General features: G+C 38.0%; 1 protein-coding gene across 1 annotated transcript in view; it reads left to right on the plus strand.

Moving 5' to 3' along the window:
- The window catches only part of LOC121518911 (gamma-aminobutyric acid receptor subunit beta-2), a 105,485-nt gene that overhangs the window by 66,913 nt on the left and 18,250 nt on the right, over positions 1-20,322 (plus strand). Inside the window, exon 5 of the mRNA XM_041801602.1 lies at positions 867-949. Coding sequence (XP_041657536.1) covers positions 867-949 — 83 coding nt within the window. The remainder of the gene's footprint in view (positions 1-866; positions 950-20,322) is intronic.

Consider the following 20,322-nt stretch of genomic DNA (forward strand, 5'->3'; position numbering starts at 1 on the left):
TGAATTCACCCAAATTTGAGCCGGCTCACTGGGCTTCTCTGAGAAGTCAGAAATGAATCAAGCAAAACATTCACCCACTAAAACTCATTTTTCTGTTCAGGAATGCAAGTAAATAACTATAATTTGACATACAAATCAAGAAATAATAATGTGCTTTACGATTTTTTCAGTTTTTTTGTAAATCAGTAAATTTGAAAATTCATGGACAACAATAATAATTATATTTTAGCATAAAAAATATCATTTGGGTTAAAGAGCTTGTACATATTGGTGTATTAACCATTGCAGAAACATAAAAAATGATTTTTACCAATGCTGTTAATTTAGGGCAGCTGTGGCATAAACCTTACTTTGGGTGGTGGTCTAATAAATTTGTTAAGCACTATATATCTAGATAGTCTTTAGAAAATAGTCACTTAAAACCAGCATTGACAATGTTGATCATTCATGTCTTTTTATATTTGCTGTTGTATGTTTCAGATCCTTGGTTCCCAACTGGAGGGTCCAGACCCAAAAGTGGGAAGCCATTATCAATGAGTTGCAGATGAGTGTCTAGAAAAAAAAATGTGGAGTAAAGTCAATAACACACTTTATTCTGAAGGAAATATCTCTATCTCTTTGTTTTGTTACATCTTTTGTTCCAGTTCATTTCCAAACTACCACATTTTTCATTAAAAACATTTGGGTATGGTTAAAAGAAGGCAGAAATTTGGGCTGTGATTGGTCAATGAGGAGACTGACTCTGTTCTAATACAATGAAGTTTGTAGTGATTTTTCACCCAGCATCAACATGCAGCTAAATTGCTGTGAATGACTCAGAGTTTATTGCAAGGCCACTTGTCAAGCATATATTTCCTGTGTTCCAGGATCACTACCACGGCTGCTTGTATGATGGACCTCAGAAGATATCCGCTGGATGAGCAAAACTGCACACTGGAGATAGAAAGTTGTGAGTACATATTTTATTTAACTTTTAATAATTATAATGTTTCCTGTCGGTGCTATCAATCCCTGCACCTAAACTAGTGTAAGAAACCATCTGTCAGTTTAAGGCATAAGCTTGGTCAGCTGAGTCACAAGGATTTTCTCCGAGCTGTGGTCTTTTCAATGTTATTCATCCCATCAAGTTACTCTATTTATATGGGTAAAAGTTCAAGCATCCCAAATAGGATATGATCCTCCAAAGTTCAGATATTTTTTCTTTTTTATCAAATTGTCCTTACAGCTATATTAAAGGGCTCAAAGACTTTGAAAAATCAGTGAGAATTTGGCCCAGAAACTTTTTATTCATGCAATTTGCATTGTGATCTATTGCTCCAGAGCTGAGTGTGAATGTTTTACTTGTAACCAGATAGCCATCATAAAATAAGGTAATGATCATAGCTAAAGGAGATCTTCTTCCTGCATAAGAGACTCTTTTTGTTATGTGAGCTGTCCATGGTGCTGGAGTGATAAATGAGGATGATTAAGGAGAGCTATTACAGATGCAATACTCAAAACTGAGAACATGTCCAAAAAGGCAAGAATTTATTAGCGATCCATCGAAAGCAATGTTCAGGAGCAGCTGTCGCACCCTGTGTGACCTACCATTTAACCATAGTGCATGAATTTGACGCACCTTTGCTGTGACGCTATTAGTCTCGTTTTCAATATTTGAGCTTGACTATCCTTCTTTTGAAAAACACACAAATAAGAGGAAACAACATCCTTAATGGCTGCAGTTTGATTCATGATTAGAAAATCTAAAATGTTCTCTTCTTTCCTAATATCTGCACTTGTGACAGCCCTAATGTTGACTGCTTGACCCCTCCTGCCAAGTTCTTTGGCACACAAGAGAAACACTGAAGTGGAGTTTGGGTTGAAAGACAGTCATCTGCCATCACAAGGAAAATGAAGTTTGATTCCAAACCAAGCTGGTTAAATTTTCACAAGCTCAGTCAGATCTCCTCTAGATGACTGGAAATACTTCCAAATGTTGTTGTCACATACAGATGGCTGAAGGATGTTGCACTCAGCTGTGCTCAGAGGCCTACAGCTGGTGCTGGTGTACAAAAGGAAGTAGAGCATAAGGAGCAAAAGAGGCTGTTTAAAAGTTTTTGATGAACTCAAGATCGCACAATAGCGAGGTCAGGCAGGGGTCTGATACTACTAGCAATGGGTTTGTGGAGAAAGTGTGACTATCACAGAGTTGTAATAAAGATATTTTCTGGTACAGTACCTCCATGATCGCCTTATCCAACGTTTTCCTCTTTCCTCTAAATTTGAGACTAAGCCCTGGAACTATCACTATGCAAGGCTAATGATGCACACAGCTCCATAGTCACTTTGCAAAATGTGCTGTACTTAGATAGATACAGGCCATTTGTCCAGTAGCAGCCTGCTGAGTTCTCTGGGAGTGCGGTTACAGGAATTCATGAAGACTCTTCTGTCCGGTAGTCAGCTAATGGACTAGAATATGCTCTGCGTGGTGCATTATGTGCACATCAGGCTCTCTAGCTGAATTGTATATTGCATCATGTTCTATAACACCTAGGAAAACAGTTCATTGATTTAAAAGCTGCAAGAAAACACAGTCTATCCACATGTAAAACTGAGGCCATCTGGGTTTGAGTTTGGTGCAGGAAAGTTGGCAAAGAAAATGTCCAAAATAAACTGAAAGAAAAACTAGGGAAAGAGTGACCACAAGCAGAGAGCGACTTTAAATCAAGCTGTGTCAGATTAGAATGAAATAGAAATGGATTGGGAAGAGAAACAGTCTTGTTTATAGGTGGTTAGGATAAATGGTTGAAGAGATTCAGGAGGGAGAACCCGATTAAACCTGTTTTTCAGCAGGTTTGACAAGGTGACCTCATGCCAGCTGCACAGCCTCTTATTGATGACATCACAGCTTCCTATCAAACATAAACTGCCCATCAAGATATGTTCCTAACCTGTCCACCCCTCTCTTGGACTTAAGAATGTCTTGTGCAAGATGATGATAAGCTCAGGCAGAGATTTTACTTCAAGCTTTAAAACCCCTAATTGACTTTAAAATTAATGCAAATTTTTTTTCTTGCCACTCAGATATGACTGACATTATTTAGATTAATAAAAAAAATATTGTATGACTTATTTTCTTTAATTTTAGGATGTATACATTTGTGTGTTTGGGCTTAAACATGAGTCAGCCAGTCAGAGTGACACATGGCAGATTTTAATCTTTTAATGAAAGCTGGAATGAATGCCAAACACCAATTCATTTTAAGACCAGCACATCCACAGAGTAAGATAGCGCCAAATGTTTTATTCAGTTTTGGTTAGGATTTGTTGTAGTGCAAATATGTCTAGCAATTATAACAATTTCCAGTTTCTTTAAATGTTTGCTTTCATTTAGAGGCCTATAAGAAAACTTTTATTGCATTTCACTACATGCAGTATTATTGTTGTGGCCTTGAATATTCTTGAGTATACCATATATTTAGATGAGAGATAGATTGTTACATGCTGGCTAGAACCTTAGGGATATTTTGGTATGTTTGAAGTTGGACTGCATTCGGTACTTGGCGATAATAGTAGTGGCATTATCCTCCAGTGATTTCAGGCCAGTGTTACCCCTTCTTACAGGTTGAGCTTAGTGAAGCTAGGATATAGCACCACAAATGGACATAGCTGCTCTGCATTATTTAGTGAGTGAGCCAAAAAACAATGCTGATTTTGTTGCACACTGTATCGAACATTTTTTAAGCATTTCATTTTTCACTCAGAAAGTCTCTGTATTTGGCACTATTTTTCAATGCCAGCTTCAGCTACCGGCTATGTGCTCTTCCACCTTTGGATATTTGATGAGATGTTTACATCCGAGGGCTTCGTCAGAGAAAAAATCTCCAAATTAAGCACAAGCCAGTGCTTTCAAGTGAGTTTTCCACTTCAACAGCTGATACAATGTTTTCAGAATGTAAACATATTGTGCCAACTTTAACTTCTCAAGTTATGAGCCATTAGAGAAGTAAAAGTGACGACCGATAACTTACCTGGATAGCAAATTTCCATTCAACTTTTGTGGTTGGAGCCAGTTTCTCCAGAAAGTTGAAGATGGTCTGTAAAACACCAACACTCAAGGGCGCAGAAGGCCTACTTGTTTGAGGCGTGCCCCAGTACATGTATTCTCCCCAGTCTCTCGCCCCTGTTTCCAACTATATCCACTGTCCTCCTCTATCAATAAAGGCACAAAAAGCCCCCACCCCCAAAGAAAAAAAAAAAAAAAACACCACCACTCAGTAAGGCAGGGAACTCTGGATGGGGAGTGATGCAGGCTACTGGCATCCCTGAACCACTATCCTCCATCAGAAATGTCCTGAAGAAATGTTGTAACTAAGTCCCACTCATGATGACAGTAGCTCTTGTGGACAGTTTCCTACTAACCAATCTCCAATAAAGTTTCTCTCCCTCTCTGTCTTCCCGCTGAGTCGCCATCTGAAGAAGTTCCTCTTCATACTACCGGTCATAAAAGTATCTCCTTGTATCTCCAGTAAACACATCATTGTAGCTCAAGTTAAATGCTCATATTAGTGTTGTTTTAGCTCAGTTACTTCTTGTTTTCCCTGATAAAGCCTGCAGACCCAAACAGCTGTTCAGATACAATGAGCATGCCCACATTGCAAAACAATGCCAAACACAGCAGCTTTCTGGGTGAAAAATACTAGCTTCAAAAATGTTTGTTACAGTAAACAACTAAGCCAACATTATTTTCTTTAACACCTTTTTTACCTTAAACCTGTTAAATTATGCAAGGTAGCTATGCCTGTCTGTGGTGCATCATAGCCCAGCTTCCCCAAACTTCCATGCTCTAAATTTCTTCACCCTTGGTTTCTAAGTTTAAATTTGATTTCTAAAACTCAAAGTCAAGAAATGTCTTCAAAGTCTCTATTTTACCTGTGAATGGGCTTAAATCTCAGCTGAGACATGACAGAAACGTTATCTAATCTACCAACTTAAGACGTGAGGGGACTTGCAAGAAATGCAGGTAGGACTGTGAACTCATAACATTAGGGAATCAAAGCTGTCGAGTTCCAGATGTAATCAGAAAATCATCAATGCTACGTCATGAAAACTGAATTCTATTTATAGTGTTTCTTGAGGTATTGACCCACTTTAGGGATGGGCAAACTTTCGCTCAGTAAAAAGATTGGTTACAGTAAGAACCACAATCATTGTTGTACTAAATTAGCAATACAGTAGATGATCCGTTTGGAAGGCCAGTGTTAAGAAGGGACTTCTGTGGTACTTTATTATTATATCCTAGTGGACATCCTGCAGCTGGTTGTTAATGAAAGTATCTGTGTGACATTCTGCATTTGCCGTTGTGGATTTGACTTTGTTTTTGTCACTTTTTTCCAAAAACAAAAACCTCAAGATACAAAGTAAAGATCATCACCATATCCCTCAGGATTAACCAATCTGCTGTCCCAGAAAAAAAAGTGAATGGAAACTGCGACGTGTGAGAGCACCTATACAAACATCTTTGATCTGCTAGAAAACCATGTGCCTCATTTCCTGATTCTCACATTTTGCACAAAAAGTCATAGACCAGGGAGAAATCAGGAATGTGTTTGAGCAGAAGTGTGTCTGTGCTTGCTCTTGTTAAAAGCATGACCTTCATGCTGACGCCACTGGTCATTTGTTATAAGTCGTTTCTCTTGCAAAGGGGAAGCAACAAGCAAACAATATCTCATTCAAACCTAATTGGGTACCTGGTTTGTGTTTGGTAAAATGTTGTAGAGCCTGTAACTACACGTTACCTCATAGTGTTCTCCATCCACACATGTTTGAAAGTAGTGAGGGACAGGCAGAGAGGCCTGTTTACAAATTAGTCTGCCTCCCAACACTATGCTAGTCATCAGCACCCCGAGCGCACATCCTTCTCTTTTAATTTGGTGACAGGCTTGTTCCCAACAACTTTAAAAAGACCAGCTGGGGAGTGGCAGCACTGCTGTGTGTGTGCATGCATAGATGTGTGAGTGTTTACAGTATGTCCTGAAGATTTGATGTGCCCTGCAGATGAAAATGTGAAAACAAACGGGGCTTACATGGTGTCTCTGTTGTTTCATGTGAGCTGAGGGGCTCACTGAGCAACAGTTAAAAGGGATATCTGCTGTTATCATCTGCCCTACATCCACTGTGGTCTTTGATGACTCTACTGGTTGAGTTGTATGTTGTATGTTTTTTGCCACTGGGCTCTCTCTGATCTCCAAATCATTATGTGGGTCTGGTTTTTGTTGCAAACCTGGCACCCGGTCTGCTCCTTTTCTTATCTGACACATTTTTATGTGCAATAACTTCCTCTCTTTTTCTGTTGGCTTGCTTTTATTGAAATTGATTGCTTCAATGTCTCCATGATTATAAACAGTGTTTAAGTCTCTAAGTGATGCCTGTCATTTAATAAGCTTTGACAGGTTAAATATAATACCACACAGGTTCATTCATGGATCAAGCTTTTCAATTATTTGAGGCCACAGTTAATGTCGACCCTTGTTTGATTATTCACTTTCAGTAATGCAATAACATGCCTTTTTTTGTATGGTTGCTGATTTAGTGGGATTATTTCATGCAAGGTGGAATGGAGCAAAGTTCATTCATCTCTTTTTTTTTTTTTTACTGTTACTATGCACAAATATCCTCAATAGAGTTTTAGTAAAGCTCCTGCTAGGAGTTTTTAACTGCATATAAAACAGAATAAAGTCAACACTGATGCCTCTTTGTGACCTATGCATGCTAACAAAACCATTACTATTTCTACAAGGTTATTTTTGTGATTGTAAAAGCTGCTGTAGGGCAGGTGTTGGTCAAAAAAGCATGACAAGCTGCCAAAACAGCCTTTTAAAAGTTTTACTTAGCAAATATTTTCTATAGCCTGCTTGTATTCACGATTGCACAAAAGTCATGAAAACTTCTGGAATTAACCCGGGAGAGCTGAACGCAAGAAAATGAAGTTTTCCCTAAATTTTTTTTTTTTCTCTCTCACCTGAAAACATCTTTCACCTGCTCACTGTCTACCACCCCGCTCTGACTCTAAAGGTCATCAGATCAAAACCTGGAGGGGGGCTTTTTCTTGCTGTGGTCCTTTTCTCTGCAACCACATTCCACTTTTGGGCCATCACAACTGGGTCTACATTTAAAACTAAACCAAAAACGTTTCTGTTTTTGGAATGACATAGATATAACAATGTGTATTTATGTGATCCCTTGTGCTGTTGCAGATATAAATGTGCAAATTCTCTATTGAAACAAGGTCTGGGCTTTGACTCATTTAACCATTTCTGTGTAGATTTTGCTGTTTGCTACAGGTCATCTTGCCGGAAAATAAATCTTCTCCCAAGCTGTAGTTCTCATGCAGAGTGAATAAGGTTGTCCTCCAGGATTTTCCTGTATGTTGCCAAGAAGCCCTCAACAGCATGATGCTGCCACCACTGTGCTTCACGGTGGAGATGGTGTGTTTGTGGTGATGTATCTTGTTTGGTGTCTGACCAACAAAGCATCATGTCTGATGGTCAAAAAGCACCATTTTAGTTTCATCAGACCAAAGAACTTTCTTCCACTTGACCATGGAGTCTTCCATATGCCATTTGGGGAACTCTAGTAAAGATTTGATATGAGTTTTCTTTAACAGTGGTTTTCTCTTTGCCACTCTCTCATAAAGCTTTGACTGGTGAAGAACAAAGGCAACAGTTGTTGATTGCATCTCGGCTGCTGAACTTGTAACTCCTTCAGAGTAGTCACAGGTGTCTTGCTTGCCTCTCTCAGTAGTCGCCTTCTTGCACAGTCCCTCAGTTTGTGAGGACAGCCTAGGCAGATTCATACATGTGCCATATTTCTTCCATTTCTTGATGATGGATTTAACTGAGCTCCAGGGGATGCTCAATCCCTTGGATTTTTTTTGTATCCCTGACTTATTCTTTTCAGTAACCTTTTCTCTGAGTTGCTTTGAGTGTTCTTTATCCCTCATGGTGTAATGGTAACCAGGAATACAGACTAACCAGGGACTGGACCTGGACAATGACTTGAGACACATTCACTGCACTCATGTGATCCCCATTTCACTAATTGTGAGACTAGTAGCACCAACTGGTTGGACATTGGTTGAATTAGGTCAGTCACTTTAAAGGGCTTTCAATGTGCAGTCACTTACTTTCCCGAGCATACAGTATTTTTGTTTAACTGACATTACTTTGTTGAAATCTGTTTTTACTTTTATAATAAAGAGGGGTTTTTGTCTTTTTTTTTTCCTAAAAAAAGCCAACTTATATTGACTATCATTTGTTTATAAAATCAATAAAAGAGTAAAACATCCAAGGGGGTGAATACTTTTCATAGGAAGTGTTCTACCAAGTGTTTTTTCATCCACTTTTGTGACTTGATTAATCTGGGAAATATTGCACTGTTTTCAGACTGTGTCTTGTGCCAGGAGAAAGAATAAGTGAAGTATTTTTTACTCAGAGATTTCATTTAAACTACAAGTGTCTCTATATGCACAGGATTTGGACTATTTTCCTTTTTTAAGATTTATTGTTGGACTTTCTTTAGAAAGGACTGCTGATAGTGCCATAAGTTGGGAAGGAGAGTAAGTATGGATGACATGGGAAAGGAGCCACAAGCTGGATTGTAACCCAGGCTTTCCACTGTAAAGACAACAGTGCATTGGGTGCATGGGCATGGGCTGCCAGCACACCCAGGCTGTGCCTTTTTTCCAACCATTTCTTTGTGTATCTGCCTTTTATTCTCATGGCAATCACGTCCCCTTGGCTCATCACTGGTGGCATTGCTGAAATGAGTAAGAGGTTCACACAGAATGATGAAAGGGATTATACAAGGCCTCGTGCTCAAAGTAGTTGGGATGGAGTTATGAAAATGATTCGTTCTGGATAGTCCAGGGACTTTTCCCATGATTCCTGTGACTAATGGTCTGTTGGATTTACAAACTGCTCACCCATTTTTTGGATTGCAACAATGAATAAATAATGAATAAGAATCCATAACACTTTCCAGCATTTTTCTCTAATGTCTTTCTGTTACTGGTGACTCAAAACACAGCCGGCTGCAACCTGCTCACCATCAATGGCTGAACAATGTTTGGAGAAACTTAAATTCGGATGTTTTTACTTTCTGCAAATATATTGCAGTTTTGGAAAAAAAAATAGATGCAGTGTCTTTTTCTGGGGGTTTTAAAATCATACTCAGATTTCATCTATCACACACTGAGTTAGCCCTCTGATTTGTTGCTTGTAATTGTGTTGCTTAAACATTATCAACTATTTCCAGCAGCATTCAAAGTTATATTTAGTCTTCATCATCAGCTTCGTCAGTTTGTTTGTAGAAATAGTCTGCAGCTAACAACATCATTTCCTGTTTCTTCGTTGGTGTTTATATGCTGTTGGCATTTGCTTCCTTCTTCTTCTATTACCAAAACTTAGCTTCCGTCTGAGATATGCTGCGTCTCACATAAGCGGTCTGCTGGAGGGTTGTTTGAGATCAACATTCTACTGCCAGACCTGTCACACTCTAGTTGAAATATAATAGTCTGTACTTTAAAAGTGGTTTTCTTTTTTGCCAAGCTCCCATAAATCTTTGGCTGGTAAAGAACCAGGGCAACAGTTGTTGAATGCAGAGTCTCTCCCAACTCAGCTGTTGAGGCTGTAACTCCAAAGGAGGTTTTAGGATGTTTTTTTTTTTTTTACTTTCTTTTTTGAAGCTCAATTATATTGACCATGATTGATTCATATGTCAGCAAAAGGGTAAAATATCCAAGGTGCTGAATACTTTTAGTAGCCACTGTAATTGAGAATTTTTGTTGATGATTATTTTTGATTGATTATTTTGCATTTGTTTGGTTACTGCCTCCTCAGCATCATTATAATACATCTGTAACCCAGGTTTTCAGCATAGTAGGTAGGTAGTAGTAGTTATGTCAGTGTGAGGAAACACCAATCCTTTCATTATTTAGAAGGGTTAAACCCCATGATGTTCTGGGTCACTGTTACAGTAATGCAGTTTACACTGCTGCACTATGCAGAGGCCATACCTTTCACAGGATGTTGGTTCTAGTAAAATATGTAGTATGGACATACATGTACAGCAGCTGTGCAGCTTTTCAATAAATTATGCCAAGAGTAGAGTCACTCTGCTGTTAAACACTGAATATTACAAAGGTGAATTTTAGCCCTTAGCTTTAGCACATTTGCAGCAAAAGATCTTCTTCAGGAGACAGGATAAAAACATACACTTAAGTGATAAGACTGTTAAAAAGTAATGAGAGGGAATGGCACTGCAAACAAGACAGACTTTCAATCTTCAGTAACGTTCAAATGCTCTCATATCTCTGCCAAAACAGACAAAAACAGTCCTTTCTGAGAGAGCTGAGTGAAAGGCCCATTCTGTTATTGCACACTGTTGCTGTGCACTTACAATGAAACTATCATTTCATTACAGCATCTCTACCAAGTAATAGTTATATTTTCTGCACCAGCGATCCACATCATATGGACAGAGCTACTCCTACCATCTATCTCTCTTCCTCCCTATATCCATGCCCATCAGAGTCCATTTTTAGAAATTGCACACATCCTCTGGTGTGTGAATGCCTTCCACGCTCGGACTTGCATGGCTTATTTATTTATCTTTGCTTTAGATGTTCATTCCCTGTCCGTGTAGGCATGCAGTTAGCTGTGGCTTGGCTTTGTGTACCGCAAAAAAAAGTTTGAAGGCATTTCTAATTGGACACCAGGAAGAACATTAAAGTCCCTTTGAACTGAGCAAAATCAAAAATTCATCCGAGACATATTTAAGAGGGAAGTAGCCGCCTCAGCTCACAGGGGAGAGTGAGATGGAAGCAGATCTAGAGGGGGGTTGATTTGAGATGCCTGTGTGTGGGTGTGTATATGTGTGTGTGGGAGGATGTTTCTGTCCATGCAAGCATGTGTTTGCCCATGTAAGTGGACAGGTTTTTACTCATGCACCATAAATCCTGGGCTATTAATATGCACTGACTTGACATGCTTTTGCTACTGAAAGCTTTTATCCAAACAACCATGCGCCGTGGATCTCACAAGCTTTTTGTTTCATAATTTTTAGTCATTTAACACTAATACACTGATACTTATGTGTCTTCAGGAATATCCTTTTCTAATGGTGCAACATGCTAATAGTTCACAATATTACTGGACTCTTACACAACTCAGGCATCACATTTTGATTTTAATGCAGATCTTTAAACACATTGGTTAATTATTTTATTATTAACCATAATTATTATTATTGTGTTGAATTCAGTTTTCATTAACATCATTTTTATTCCATTAAAACAATGACCAAGTGCTTGGTTTAGCCACAGTGTGTCTGTTTACCTAAGAAAGAAGATGGTTAGAGACCCTGCTCCGAAATCGTAAAATAGACTGGGGACTACCTAAGACTGTACCACCCCCTGTACACTAGAGTGAGGTCTAATGACTTATCAGTTCAAATATTGATACCAATTTTTAAAAGTTCATGAGACCAATTACAGATATCTAGAACAGACATGTGTGTTCCATTTACAACATGTGATACGATGTAGTCATGTGCATACGTTTTAGGCAAGAAGGATGCTAAGCATTCCTCACAGGGCCCTTAGTGCCACAACCCAGTGCTGAAGAGGGGGGCCAGGGCAGCCAGAGTCAATCTCAAACACATGTCGACACACTTGTGTTTCCTCAGCAGTCAACATCAAGCTTGATGGCATCTTATTTATTTCATTTATTTCACCTGGTAATACGCCTGGAGACTGCAGACAGTTTACGAGCCCTTGGGACATCCAAAGCAATGCTCATGGCAGCCCTACTGTCCACTTGGACAGTACCCTAAGCCAGTGGTTGACAACCTTTTTTCTCATTGACACACCAGGCAGAGGAGACAGAGGTACAAAAAGAGGCCACAGTGAGAGAAGCTTACTGCTAAGCTAGGGTGTAGTTAAAAAGAAAACAATTAGATCAGCTGCTAAGGAGCAAAAGTGCTTAATGATAACTTGCATTAATCTAGATGTCCACTGATCTGATAACAGCAGGGATCACCAGCTCTGTTGGCAAGGGAAACAGGGCAGAGAAACAAAACAGTTGCTCAAAAACAGGAAGTGATGCAATACACCTGTTGCGCATCGCTCAGGCTACAGTGTTGACTGGTTATTACTGACATGATATCTAGCCATAGAGTTGTAGTGGGGTAGAAGAGAGTGGATGTAACCAAGGAGGGAAAACGCAATTCGGAGCAGAGCTAAAAATGCCAAATTGAGTTCGTTGCAAAAGAAAAAAGAAAAAAAGAAAAAAAAAAAACAGCAATACGGATTATTGGCCAAGTGAAGAATATAAGCCCAGACAATAGGTCAGACTGATAATCAGTTGACCCTTTCATAAAAAATATGATAAAAAGTCTATGCCCTGAACTCCTTTGTTGTGAAATACTGCTTGACTTACATGAGTTCCAGACCAGACCACCCATTGCATAAAGCTGATGTTCTTTATACATTTTTAGACAGTACTGGTAAATGTTTATGTTAATTCCAGTTAATTATCAACAGAATGCACTGATTAACTGATATTGAAAGTTAAGTCTTTTAAACCTTTAGAATAAAACTTTTGATATTTACAACCAGAAGTTTTGATCACAGAGACATGATATTCCAGATTTCAGAAGTTAAAACAAAAAAGTTTGGTGACCCTTTGAACTGTTTTGCCAACAGCCATATAAAAGCCACTGTTTTATGTTCATACAAAATCCTTCTCTGCCCATTAAAAAAAGATCAACTGAGACATTATTTCATCAAAGCTCAAAAAGAGGGCTGGCGTCAGATTTGGTCAGGAGGATATGCCAGAGTCTCAGTTAAATAGCTTTAGTATTGAATGGCTCTCTCCTCTGATGCTATCATGAATTTTTCATTTACTTTTTTTTTTTGGTCTGCACATGCTTCCAGGCTGTGAATACACAAGAGAAGCCTTTGTGCTTGTGTTAAATACATATTGTCACACCTATGGTTTTTTTCTTAAGCTGAAGGAAGTTCTCACCTCAAACCACAAAGGAATAGGGAGCTAATTTTGTCCTCTGCTCTTGTATGTTTTGTCTAACAGTGCCTTTACTGCTGTAAGTTACTTTCATGCAGCATTGGAGTCAGTGTGATGAAATTTTTGCTGACACCATGATGTTAGCATGAAGGAATATTGGCTAGAAGTTATACAAACAGCCTTGACGACATATGAAACAATGGTACATTTAAAAGTCTGAGTGTGAGTGGTTATTTTGTGCATGATGAAAATAAATATTTTGTTTTAGAATCAAGCACAATGCAATACTTTAAGATATGTCATTGTATATGACTCAATCCTATTATCTATGATATCATACAACACATACAAAATGCACAACAAAATTTTATGAATTATTGTGGAACTGGTAATATATAAAACATAAATATTCAGGCCTTTTTATACAGAAGGAAAGAATATGACACAATGAGGCGAGACAACATATGAAACAAAACGACTCTATGTGACAGGATACAACAGTATAGATACATGACAATACTATAAATTACATTACATTATGATTCTAAACAATACGATAAGTCGTGATATGATGCGATACATCATGATATGAGAATATATGTTATGATATGTTAATATTACGTCATGTTACTGTTCTGATATGATACAATACAATATGATATACGATACGATAGGAATTGTTAGGATATGAGACGATTAATTACCATATGCAGTTTACAAATAGTATGGTATTGTACAGTATGATGCAATATGATTCATTATCAAAGTGTGATTGTATAATGCAAGATAATAATGTAAAAAAGAGTTAATATAATTTGTGTGTGTTTGATATTACCATCAGCAGTCAAGAAACTGATTAATGTGCATGCACAGTCTATTCTTAGAGAACCAGAAAAATACGCCTACAGCCAGAGATCCCATGTGCTGTCTCCTGTGGTCTGTGTCACTTTGAGGTCAGGGGCTGTCTCTGACGGGGATGCTGGCTTGTTCACCTGTCTGAGCTTAGAGCTTCTCAACTTTGAAAACAACAGAGAACATTTCCAATTCGATGTCAGACTTAGTAAATCTGTAAATATTTACCATCATCAACATCAGTTTCTTACCCTAAATATTCCCTAAAGTTGTTTGGTGATGTAATAGTACCCGAAAGTCAAAACTCCCTGTTGCTGCTGTGAAGTTTCAGACACTTAAGTTGAGTTGTTGTTGGGTTTTTTTGGGGGGGGGGTTTTTGTTTTGTTTTTTTGGGGGGGGGAGTCACTAAAATTGCATGTTGTTAGAAATTTTAAGTTGTTTATAATAAAAATTGAATATTTGATAACTGGATTATCACTTTTATTGCGACTTCACAAATTTTTTTTTCACTTTCATCACATTTTTGAAGATTAATATTTTCTTCATCATCACTTTTGTTACTTTCAACATTAAGGACTCTTTCCTTAAATGAAAAATGTTTGCACCGTTTAATGATAAATAATGAATTAGAAAATGATCAAATTTGCCACTATTTTCATCAAATCAACCTCAAATCATCAAATAAATACATTATTTTTCACTTCATTCTTCAATTCACATGACTTTTTATCACATTTAATGAAGCGTTACTTTCACCCTTCATACATCAGTGTGGATTTTAAGACTGAACCATTAACTACTAACATGTGCAGTGTTCAAATGATTAAAGGGGCCATTCTTCAGAGAAATGGCAGTTGTCCTGCCGTTTATGGTTACCAAACATTTTGATGCATCCTGTGTTCAAGTGGAATTGCTGGCAACATGTGCTGTAATCTTTGAGGACAATCCTCTGGCTCTGACCCCCCTGCCTTGAATCTAAATTCTGAATCTCAGGTACAGGATGTTATTCAGTCCCCGCTTTTATCACTTAAGAAATGTATCCAAAATTAAGTTATTTGTCTCTGCCCCTGACCTGACCTGCCTTTATTTCATCCCATCTAGACTAATACAATTTCCTTATTCGCTGCACTTAGTAGAGAAGCACTTAATCGTCTGCAGTTGGTTGGAAATGCAGTAGGCAGGCTTTTTAGTGCAATCTAATTTCAACCTTCCTCCTTTGGCTGCTTATTGCCTTTGGAAAACATTCTGGGGATTTTATTGATCGTCTTTTGTAAGTTGTTGATAATGATGATGTTATTGTGCTACACAAACTACATACGACCTGATTTGCAGTGAGTGCTTAGGCCTACCTTCACCAAGAAAAACAAGCAATGTCACAGTGTGAGGCTGTTGAAGGCAGAGTCTGCTTTAATAATTCAGAGCTACTAAATAGGTCACATAAGTATTAATTAAGCATAACAGGGTATACTGTATGTGTGAAGAAGATGGAAGATTGAGTGAAAGCCAGAGAGACAAAAGTTATGTCAGAGAAATAACAGGAAGGAAAGAAGGCCAGGTAGCAATGTGATGGGAAAATGGTCAGGAAAAAGGTGATTAAACAAGATAACAGCAAGAAAAAGAGTGGGGAAGAAAAGAAGAGGAAGAGGAGCTGGGATTAGTGTGGTGTAATGGTCTGTATTGTGTGCAATAATCAATGAAAGAGCGTGGGAGTTCCATCTTGCAATCCTCATTCAGCTTGGCCTCGTCATTCCCGCCATCCCACACACAAATATCCAAATAAGCACACACGGATGCACACATTTTTGTTCATACTCCTGCACATCAAACATGTTAATTCACTTTCTTTCAGTGTGTGTGACCATTACCCTGCCAAATGTTGATGAAGGGGAGATTTAGCAGCAGGAGGGAGTCAACTTCCATGCATGCAATCAAATCATTCACTCAGGAAACTCAACAAAACACACATGCAAATCCCCACTGCTGAAAACATGAACTTGTAACAACTGCAGCGAGCATCACAAATGATTAATATGTTGCATGTTGAGTTACAGACAACATTCCCGATTATTGTTTAATCCATCTCCTGCTGTTATAGACCAAAGGGGCACGACACGTGCACATTCAGAGTGACTCAACAGTTTGATCAGGTTTTTGATGTGAGGCTGTTTTTATTGTATTTGTTTTAAGGCAGAAAAGTTTGCTGTGATTTCCTACCACTCAGTTAGGCAAGGTCAGACTCAGCTGGGCTCATTGGACCTTATTCACCAATATCTTCATGATATTTTTCTGAAATTTGTCTTTCCTAAGAAACATCATAATCCTATTCAATATGTGCAGAATTTTTGGCATCTTTGTTCTTAAATTGATGAAAGCTTTTCCTTCTAAGTGCAAGTTTGCGCCTGTTATTGCTCCTGCAATAAAAAAAAAAAAAAGTCAAAAAGCACACAGGATTTTAAAGAAAAGAAGAGAAATTTGGGGATTTTCTAAATTGAAATCTAAAAAGGAGGCTGCACTCAACTTCAAATGCAGGAAACCCATGAGTCATTCTGAAATTAAAGTAGTGCTGTCAGAAAAAAACAAGATCTTTCATTATACTTAAAATGAAAAGTCTGTAAAATATACGTTGCAAAAACACTGGACAATATAACTGGTCAATTGCCACAAAGGATAAACACCAGGCAACGTGAAATAAAATGGCTTGACTTGAATCTAAAATTTAAAAAAATAGCTAGAAGCAGCAGAACAGCGCTAACATCTTATCATTTTTAAGAATAAAATTTGGCAGTGCATTTGTTAAAAAACTAGCACCGTTTGACAGAATATGCTAAGATCTGTAAATACGTTTTACTATATGTGTGTTTTTAGATTTCAAAAATGTTTTTAAAGGTAACCACTAAGGAGCAACAGTCAAGTTTACTGCTTGACCAAATATTGCATGATTGACATTTTATTTAATTGCATTTAACCAGGAAACTCTCATTGAGATTAAGAAATAAAACCGACTCCATTTATGTCATGTATTTATCTTCCTGGTGCTGTTTGGTGTATGTCTTCCCCCTGACTCAGAGCAGTTAATAGATCAACAGTAAATCTGTGAGTGACACTTACTATGCCTAAAAGTAGGTGTAGATTGATTATCAGCCTGACTGATTATTGAGGCAGATATTTGGCATTTACCCCTTTATTGGTATTGGCATTTTATTTTACTAATAATCGACAAAGTGTGTTTGTCATCAAGTGCACCACTTTAGTTCCACTCCAGAGTCTGTCTTTCCCTCTGGCTTTATTGCCACTCTCCATAGTCTCACCAAATTTTTTGCATACAACACAATCTGACTGACTTGATGTCAAATAAATTCTAGCCAATCAGCACTTAACCCTGGGTGCCACTGACACAGTGAGCACATGGCATCACTTCCTGTTTTCCTGCTTCTACTGTGTTGCTCTGTGCTGTTGTCTTTATTATTTCTTCCTTCATTTTTTTGATCAAGCAATTTCACTTTTCATTGTGTACATCATAATAGATGCATAATGGTTCCAAATATCAGTACATCTGTTAATACTGAAGGTAACAAAGATAAACAAAACAAATATACATGCATATTACAAAGCTGCCCTGAGCCAAGAGTGAGAGAAAGACAATGCACAGCGTAGGGTGATTAGGTTGCTGGGGAAGATGTTATTTCCTGATTGTTTTATTACAGTTACTCTCTAACAAAGTTAGAAACACACCAACACATCTACACAGACATGCAGAAAGATTCAAGACTTTGTTTGATTGATGGAGAAGACGTGCCTCTTCCTATTTGCTGTGTCCCTCGACACTCTGCCCTCCATCACAGCCTCTATCCCATTAAATATTTATTTCACCAGTTGACAAATGAGCTTTATTGAGTCTCTTTAGTGTTCATTTCAGTGTCTGTTACAGACAGGAGGGAGACAGCTATTTCTCCTGGTCCCTAAAATGTTCCTTTAGATCCCAACCTGTTGACTGAAAATAGCCTTACAAAACACTGCAAAAACACTGACACCCATAAAATAACTGTAATAAGAAAATATAATAATTAATAATGATCATTCAGGGGAAATACTTGATTTTAGGGAGCCACTTTACATTTTAATGATCTTCTTTTATTTATTTAGCCTTTTAATACTATAAACAGTATATCAGATGTGGTAATTTAAAAATAACTTAATGAAGACGTTTTGGATATCCAGGAGGTCATTTTTGTTGCTGTGGTAACAGAACAGGTATTGGTGTTGTCTGAGTTTAACTAGTATAGTCTCTGAATGCAAAGTTCTGGCAAGAGTACCTGGATCCATCAGAGGACCTCCACTTCACCCCGTAAGTCAGAAAATCGCCGCCATATCTCGTCTTCTAATACCGGAATTTACTTGAACTGAACAGCTTCTTTGTTGTTTTCTCCATTTGTCGTCACCATGTTAAGTAAGGAAATACAAGTAGACAAAAAATTTGTGAGTTTTCGGGTTAACAACCACAGCGTTAACATTACATTTATTTTACTGAAACGATTTATAATCCAAATTCATGTATCACTGAGTACAGACATAATATACGAGGGGAGACTGGTTGGCTGGATGTTGGCATCACTGCCATGTTGCCGAAGGCAAGTCGCTACGTCATTCAATACAGTAGACAAGGATTGTGCAAGCTTTTGGAATAAAAAGTCCAAACGATGAGAATTGCATGGATTTTACTAAATCGTTTATAACAAATGATCCACGTTCAAATAATAACTGACAGTGAAATATAAAAGCAGAATCCCCTTTCTTGTATTTTCTCAGTTAAATGAAAAGATGTACTTCATGATTTAAAATAAGATCATTTTATATATAATACAGTTTCATACATGTATAGATATTTTTTATTTTGAACCTATACATACATATTTATATATTAATCTGATCATTTGACCTTTTTATTCTGATAACTTGCACAACAAGGCCTTTTTCACGAAGTACTTCCGGTTCAGCATTTATTGTGCTGGACCACTTCCACCAAAATGAACCACCTGCACAAAAAACGATTTACGACTTATTTATAACTTATATTTCACTACCATTTATTATCTTTATATGGATCATTTATTAAATGATTATTTAAAATTAATTTAATCCCATCATCTGACTTTTTATTCCGAAAACCTGCACAATCCTTGTCTACTGTATTAAATGACATAGCGACTTGCTTCGGGCAACATGGCGGCAACATCAGCGTCCAGCCAGCCAATCTCCCGTCGCATATTATGTCTGTGCAAAGTGATACTTGAATTTGGATCATAAATCGATTTAGTAAAATAAATGTGATGTCACATTATGTGCTTGTTAGTCTGCAAAGTCACATATTTTTCGTCTACTTATATTTCCTTATGTGACAAACTTGCCCATATTAATATGGAGGCGTTGCACAAAGCAAGCAACGAAGAAGCCGTTTAGTTCAAATGACTTCCGGTATTAGAAGACGAGATATGGTGGCGCTCCATCTTCCAGTGTGAAGTGGAGGTCCTCCGATGCATCCATATCCCTCTCAGTTCTGGTATCATGATAACTCTAAAAAGTAAAATGCTTCTTTTTAACCCTAAAACATGGTGAAAAGAAAAAGCTACTATGCCCCCACTGTTTTAAAACAAACTAGTTTTCTGGAAATTATGTGTTTAGGGAATTTGTTTGTTATTATGGAACAGGAAAGCCTCTAATAGCCTCTGTATTTTTGATCCGTTTTCTTAAGTTTTAAATCTCAGTGTGGCTTTACTTGTGAGCCACCAAGTTCCTCTAACCCCAGCTGCCTCCTGTCCTTCCTCTTCTCCTCTCTTGGAGACCAAAGCTCTCATGCCCTGAAGTCAGCAGACATGACAACTGCACCCAAGCAGACAGTCGGCTGTGGATTATGCAAGAGCCCCGTTTCATGGTCTAATGAAATTGTTCCTCTCTCCTCCCTGCAACAGCGCTTGTCTTCAGCTATAACTACAGTGCAGCTCAATCATTTATCGCTCCTGCCCACTGGCCACTTTGCCGTCTGTGTCTCTACTGATTCGGCCGAAGTAAGAGCAAAAGAGCGACTAGCTTTGCTTCAGATTAATATTAATGGACTTGGGTCTTGTCCCTTTGCACGTTTTAATGGGTTTTGGTGATGAAAATGGATGTAAAGCCTGGTTATTTAATCATTCTTGCTCTTGTGTTTAATAATTTACTTTCTCATGGCACAAAACATAGGAAATAAAGTTGACTCATATATATGTAGTTCCATATATAAGGGGTTCCCTCAGCTGCTGTGTGGGATGTTATGTGCTCAGTTTGATTTCATAATTTATTGTTAGCAGGTTTCTTTCATGGTGCTGTTATCATTAAGAATGCAGGACAAAGATCTCAGCGTGTGCTTCGTTTAGAT

This window comes from Cheilinus undulatus, linkage group 12 (genome assembly GCF_018320785.1).
Source record: "Cheilinus undulatus linkage group 12, ASM1832078v1, whole genome shotgun sequence".
Lineage (NCBI taxonomy): Eukaryota > Metazoa > Chordata > Actinopteri > Labriformes > Labridae > Cheilinus > Cheilinus undulatus.